Source organism: Mastomys coucha, unplaced genomic scaffold, assembly GCF_008632895.1.
Source record: "Mastomys coucha isolate ucsf_1 unplaced genomic scaffold, UCSF_Mcou_1 pScaffold13, whole genome shotgun sequence".
Lineage (NCBI taxonomy): Eukaryota > Metazoa > Chordata > Mammalia > Rodentia > Muridae > Mastomys > Mastomys coucha.
In genome coordinates this window covers 56,480,256-56,487,406 of record NW_022196895.1, presented here as the reverse complement: position 1 = coordinate 56,487,406, position 7,151 = coordinate 56,480,256, and the positions used below count along the sequence as shown (strand labels likewise).

Sequence of the window (7,151 nt, the reverse complement as noted above, 5' to 3'; positions counted from 1 at the left end):
CTCTCTGGAGCGTCTCCTGCTTCAGCCTCCTACCGTGATGTCGGAGTGCTGAGGTTACAGATCCTATTGCATCTGTATTCTTACGTGGGTTGTAGGGATCCAAGTCAGGTGTGCTTGTCAGGCACTCTAATGCGTTGAGCCTTCTCCCTGGCCCTTCATATGAGTTTTAAGTTTGTATACAAAATAATGGCCTTTCTTTATGGTATTGTATGTGAATTTTTTTATTTTTTATTTGAAATTTTACGGTTTTTATTATGGGTATGGATGTTTTACCTGTATGTGTGCTTTTGTACCACATGTATACCTGGTGCCCACGGAGAGGCCATGAGCTGCCAGGGGTGTTGAGAGTAGAGCATAGATTCTGTGGTAGAGCAGCTCTGCTCGTAACTGCTGAGCCGTCTTCCCAGCCGTTGTCCCACTCCCTCCCTCCCTCATTCCCCACCCTGTCCTGCTCCTCCCATGGGGAAATCTTTACATGCTTCTTCAATGATTACATCCAGGATGAATTCCTAGAAGTACAACTCTTGGCTGTCTATCATGTGGTCCCATGCTGGGCCTAAGAGGAGATTAGAGATCTTTACCCATAAGGCCAACCCCCAGAGTCCCAGTTCCCCATCTGGTGCCTGGGCCTAGTCAGTCTCACTTCCTTGATTTCTGGCATGGGGAGCTTCTAGCTAGCTCTGCAGGGGTGCCCCATGTTGAAGTCACTGTGGTTTTCACAGGGCGGGAGGGAGGACTGGGGGGGCAGGAGGGTGGCGGCATCCAGAGCTGCTGTGGGAACAAGGGAATTGGAGCCTTTGCACAGTGTGTGTGGTCTCTGCTCACTCTTTCCAGAGAGAAATGGGTGTTCTGGCTTGGACGCCCTGGTGGGGCTCAGGCTGGGGGAAGAGCTAGAACTTAGAGTTCTGGCTGTCTTGAGTGGGTAAGACCCTGCATAGAGGAGGTCCTTGCCTGCCCCATCAGTCCTCAGGCAGGCATTGGTGGTCCTTGCCTGCCCCATCAGTCCTCAGGCAGGCATTGGTGGTTACCTGCTGACCAAGGTTGCCAAGCATGTATGTGAGGAAGAGAGATTTCATGGTGGCTTCTGAGCAAACCGCCCATTTCTGAGTGTTCTTGTATGAGGCCCCTTAGACACGTTTACACCGTCGACCCTCAGCCACACCCCAGCATGGAAGGACCCTCACAGGGAGGGTCCACTGAGGCTTCAGCCGTAGTGACTTCCTGCAGGCTTTTGCACACAGTCCTGGGTTGGATTCCTGCTCCGGCTGCTTCTGTTATCGAAGGGGGCTGCTGGGGTCATCTGGAGGAAAGGCTGGCGAAGGAAGGAAAAGGCTGGCGAAGGAAGGAAGGAGGTGGGGCGGTTTGTGGACGGGAGGATGTACAGCTTGGTCCTGACACAGATTCTACCTCTTCCTCCCGCTCTTGGAATTATTCAGTGTCATATTTTGCTTTTGGTTGTTTTTTTTTTTTTTTTTTTTTTTTTTTTTTTTTTTTTTAAGATACTGTGTTTGTTTTTATTGTTTGTAAATTAGCCTGCATGTTTGTATGAGTGCCGTGTACATTCCATGTGGCCTATGGAAGTCAGAAAAGGTCACTGGATTCCTTGGAACTGGAGTTTTAGATAGTGGTGTGCCTCTTCCACGTGGGTGTGGGAACTGTATCCGAGCCCTCTGTAAGAACAGCCAGTGCTCTTAGCCCGAGAGCCATCTCTCTAGCTCTGCAGTTTTCTTGGCCTAATAATAACGAAAGCCAACAGCTACTCTGCGGATGCCTCATTCTTCATGAAGTTCCTTCTCCATGATTCCTGTGCATTGTTGGCCCTCGGTTTCCGACTCCTTACGATATGGCTGCTTTTGTTGCTTGTTCCATCTCACACATGGGGCTAAGACTGAGGCTCAGAGAGAAAGGAGAACCAGTTCTTGAGTGTGAGCCCACTTTGTCAAGACCTATCTATCTGTGGTCAGCTGACTCTGAAGGCCTACTCTAACTCTCTGCTTTCCTCCCCAGCATCCCAGCCTTTACCCTGTGGGCTCAACGTGAGTGAAGAGTGAAGAGCGGCATGCGGCACCCCCTGGCTGGCCCAGTGTCCTTTGACCTGCTGTTGACTGCTCCCAGGAGGCCCTGACGCCCTGGGGCACTTTTGCTCTGCACAGGACCACGCTGGGGTTTGCCATGGTGACATAAAGGGGCATAGAGGAAGGAAGGAGCAAGACCAGCCTGTAGACTGTGCCCCTGGCTGGACAAAAGGGCCAGGGGCCCGGAGCCTTCTCTCCACTGCCCTTGAACGTCTCACTTTCTAAATCTCTGCATCTCTCAGTCAGTGGACAACTTTTGGGACTCCTGTGTAAGGACTTTGGGGGACCAGGCCAGGCTGGGCCTCTGCTGGTTGAGATCTTGGGGTCCAGAATGCCTGCCCTGGCGTGTGTCCGGAGGCTGTGTCGGCACCTGTCTCCACAGGCTGTCCTGTTCCTGCTGTTTGTCTTCTGCCTGTTCAGTGTCTTTGTCTCTGCCTACTACCTATACGGTTGGAACCGGGGCCTCGAGCCCTCTGCAGATGCTTCTGAGTCCGACTGGGGAGACCCACCACCTGTCGCCCCTAGCCGTCTCCTGCCAATCAAGCCTGTGCAGGCGGTCGCCCCTTCCCGAACAGACCCACTGGTGCTGGTATTTGTGGAGAGCCTTTATTCACAGCTGGGCCAGGAGGTGGTGGCAATCCTGGAATCTAGTCGCTTCAAATACCGAACAGAGATTGCACCAGGGAAGGGGGACATGCCCACACTCACTGACAAGGGCCGTGGCCGCTTCGCCCTCATCATCTATGAGAACATCCTCAAGTATGTCAACCTGGATGCCTGGAACCGGGAGCTGCTGGACAAGTACTGTGTGGCCTATGGCGTGGGCATCATTGGCTTCTTCAAGGTATTCAGGGAGCAGGTTCCTGAGCAGTTAGTTCCCAGCACTGCCTCTCCACTTGCTAAGCAAGCATGTATCAGTTCACAGTGTTTCTGCACTGAGTGCGGTGGTAGGTAGCTCCCTTGTCACGAAGGCTACATGGCTGCCTGCCTCTTGCTGGGGAACGCTTACTAAGTATTTGGAGGCTCTGCCTGCTTCTGTGGGGCTCAGTGTACAGTAGGCACTTGCCTGAAGGAGACTTGGTTCTGGGTGCAAGGTAGGAAAGGCACACTCTGCTAGGGGCTCTGAAACCTGCCCTGGCGGTCATCTCAGGATGGTCAAGTGAAGGGCAAGAGGGTCAAGTTACTCATCTGAGGCAGTTTGGTTTTCTACCCGTGGGCTTCTAGAGACAGTAGAGGGTGGAGTTTGTGCAGAATGTGCTCCTAAATCAGAGCCATTTTGCACAAACAGAAAGGAGAAGGAAAACCCACTGTCCAGGCGAGGAGCTGTTGTGGGCTTGTGGCGTTCCCTGAACCACCCACGGCATGGGGTCATTGCTGGAAGCTTGAGGAGGGGGCTGGAATGATAGCTAGATGGTGATACAAGATGAATGCAGGACCAGCTAGAGACTTGACTTGGGGGCTTTGGGGGACATTCGTCTACTGGATGCTTCCAGAGTCCCGGGCTCTGTGCTAGGTACTAGTGCATAGGGTAATGAATGGAAACAGATACATCACAGCTGAGGTTTTAACAGTAGGGACAGAGTGGGTGTCTGGCCCTCAGAGGCTGTGGAGGTGTGATAAATCTCTAATGGATGGCCACAGAGAAGAGTATGCAAGTGTGGGTATGGGGGACAATGCTGGATTCTGTGGGCAGCCAGGGAAGTTGTCCTCATGAAATGGCCTGAAGGGGCTGGGGAGGGCACCAGGCTGAGGGCAGGCATTGCGTGGTGTGAGTACAGAGCCAAGAGTCGGATCCAGGCAGATCCTCTGGCAGTGCCCAGGCAGTGCCCATGTCCCAAGCGTCCGTGTGCACTGTTTCTTTGTTCAGTGCCGAAAGGGGCTGCCTTAGCCCAGGCTTCCCACAGCATGCTCTTTCATGCACTAATACAGCAGGAGGCTCTGCCACTGAAGAGGGAGTGAGTCAAAAAACCAAAGGCCCTTAGAAATCCTGCAGTGGGGCGGCCCAGTGTGATTTGTTTCTCAGCCAGCTTGATCTCTTTCACAGAGCACCCTCTGGGGAACACTGGCCTGGTTTACGGGCTTCACAGAAGCAGAAAGTTGGGCTGGCTCCATTGTCTCTGTGCTTTTTTCTTTTCTCCTGCTCTCTATACCCTTCTCTGCCATGAACTTCATTAAGGTTGACTCAGAGCCCCAGGCCTGAGGATCATCAGAACGGCAGACAGTTATTTAGAGCTCATTCAGTGCCATGTGCTGCCTGCCTGCTTCACACAAATTAACTTACTTCACACTAATAAGCCATTCTCCAAGGCAAGCAGAAGGTATGCTGATTTAAGAGAGGGGTAAACTGAGGCAGAGCCAGGTTAAGAAATGTATCCGAGCTCACGAGCTCACACCCCTACCAAGTAGTATCCAGGATTCGAGTCCAAAAAGCCCCAAGCCATATAGGCCTGATCTTTCTGAGGTTCGAGTCCAGGAACTGAATTTGCTTTACTCAGTGGAACTCTGTGCCAGAAGCTCTGGGTTGTGTTCTAGACTCCAGGCCTGGGGTGTGGATATTGAGCATGCTTAAAACAACAGAGCTTGAACCCTGAAATGCCAACTCCTTGTTGAAGGTGAACATGAATAAGGCCCATTGAAAAGCAGGAACCTGCTCAGAGTCTCACTGGGGTCAGTGGTAAAAGCAGCTCTCCCTACTCCGTTGTCTTAAGTCAAGACAACTTTGAGCTGAGGCTTCTGTCTGTTCTGTTAGGATGTGCACCGCCTGGTGGCCGAGGTGCATCACTGCTCTCCCCGCAGAGCGTGGCCTCAGTGCTGTTCTTTGGACTTGTCAGGGCTCAAGTTCCAGATTGTCAAGGCAGGGTGAGATCACAAGCCTCAGAGTCCAGACTCTGTGCCAAGTTCTTCTGAAACTTAGAAGCAGTGTGACCTTAGTCAGGATGTTCAGCTAATGGCACGAGTTACAGTTCCTGCTTCTAGACCATGCTAGACCGTGGAGGGAAGGAAGCGAGGACGAGGGCCAGCAGGCCAGCACCTGGAGTCGCTCTATCAGTGGCAGCTGGGGTGGTGTGTCTACTCCCTGTGTAGTAAACACAGCGTTGCCCTTGGCCTGTGTCTCCCTTGAGGTAGGGGTCGGGCCGTCATCTGTGCCCATTCCTAGCCCTGTTGTGTGTCAGCCTCACAGAATAGATGGCCGCCCTGAGTCTGGAGGCACCAGGGTTTGTGAAGGTCATGTGACCGACCATTCAGCGCCCAGCTTGTTGCTTTGCTTGCTCTGTCACATAGAGTAGGTAGGCACTTTGTTTTCAGATAACATGACAAAAAATTAAGTGGCTTTACCAGAGTGACATAGTTAATATGCCACTCAGCCAAGATTGGACAGCCCAGCTTATTGCTTCTAACTGGATGACCTCAGAGGTCACGTAGGAGCAAACTGATTAGAGGCCCAGAGAAGGGATGCAGGGTTTCTCAAAGCAGCTTGCCTGCTTATCAGGAAGTCTGTGCTCTCCACTCCTCGTTCTGGCTTTTCCTTATGCCAAGGAGATGCCTTTGGGAGAGTGGCTGTCTCCTAGTGCTGAGGAGTAGGATGGGCCCCGTGACAGAGCCAGCATCTCCAGTGCCTGGGCCTTCTGTTCTCTTCCCTGGCTGCCTGTGTTAGCTGTCACAGCCCGGCTTCTTCCACAGTGGCTAGGCAAGCTCTCAGCACCTCTCAGCAGTTTCAGGGCCAGGACTTTGAAATGGGATCCCTGAGCAGTAGTGTCTCAGTGGCTTCCCAGGCCTGCGCAGCGGTCGACAGGACCTGATGTCTCTCAGGCCCCTACATAGGTTACACTGTGGGCCAGTGCTGACTTAGGGTGGTGAGGTTCTGGGAGCCTGGGGAGGGTTGTCTCTGCTGATGGGTCTCAGTCTCTTGCCCCTCAGTACTGAAGCTGCCTCAGGACAGGGACCTGGCAGGCTTTCTGTGCAAATGGAGATCCGGTGTGGTTCCTTATCGAAGTTTACAAAACCAGGCCCCTGCAGAGGCTTTGTGGGATTAGGAAGAGCCTGACTTAAGATTGGTAACCAGCCTTCTCTGCAGTAGGCACAAGCTCAGACTGAAACCTACCATCTACTCTGTTCAGCATGTGCCCAGGCATGGTGCTCCCCAGGACAGCCCCACAGGTGTGCTGTGGGTAGCCCTGTGAACCTGTGACCTCATCCATAATCCTTGACAGCTCAGGGACCTGGGTCTACCCCCAGGCCTTCCTGCCTCCTCTCCTTTTTTGATCTGTCTGTGGCTCCTACTGTTTCTTGATCATGCTGTGCACTCTCCTACCTCAGGGCCCTTTCACTTGCTATTCTTAGGACTTGACCTCTACCTCCTCCTAGTTGATCATCCATCCTGTAGCATGCTCCAGAGGCCCTTTCTCCAGGAGCCTCCTGAGCCAGCTGTCTGCCCAGCACGCGCTGGTCTGCAGTTCTGACCTTTTCCATGTATGTGCACTGAGTTTTATTCTTATTTCTTGGTTTTGATGATTGACTCTCCTTCCTGCTTGACTCTAAGGGAGGGCCACATCTGCTTTTCTCAGTTTACACTCTGTTTCATGTCTGCCTTTTTTTCTCACTATATCTCATTAAATACTTAATGTCTGGTACAGTATGTAGCTGCAGACTGATAATTAGCCCTGGAACCCACAGCTATCAGGTGTTAGCTATTGGCAGTTGTCTGTTCCTCTTTCATTGTTGAAAATAGTTACTTATCAAATGATTGTGTGTCCTTGTTGGTGTCAGGGATCCGAAGTAAGAATACAGCCTTGTTCTCGGGTAGCTTAGGCTGGAAGGAGGGAGGCTCTGAACCCAGGGCAGCAGCCGAGGCTTTGGAGGAAGCAGGTGTATGTGCTGGCTTTTGAAGGATAGCTAGGAGCTTACCAGTCCCAGGGAGCTCATTGAACCAGTCTAGGAACAAGGGCACATGCACTGTATTCAGAGACAGATGCTTGGAAGGGTGAGGGAGAGCATGACGGAGTGCTGAGACCGGGAAGAGGAGGTGCTGTGTGGGGGTGTGGGGGCAGCAAATCCCAGGAAGAGGGGGTGCTGTAT

The 7,151-nt window shown here is 52.4% G+C and overlaps 1 protein-coding gene across 4 annotated transcripts in view; it reads left to right on the top strand.

The window, feature by feature from the left end:
- Nucleotides 1-7,151, top strand: part of Ndst1 (N-deacetylase and N-sulfotransferase 1) — a 65,850-nt gene that overhangs the window by 33,286 nt on the left and 25,413 nt on the right. For all 4 annotated transcript variants that reach the window (XM_031365774.1, XM_031365773.1, XM_031365776.1 and 1 more), the window contains exon 2: nt 2,008-2,919. In XM_031365774.1, coding sequence (XP_031221634.1) covers nt 2,407-2,919 — 513 coding nt within the window. In that variant the 5' untranslated portion in view covers nt 2,008-2,406. The remainder of the gene's footprint in view (nt 1-2,007; nt 2,920-7,151) is intronic.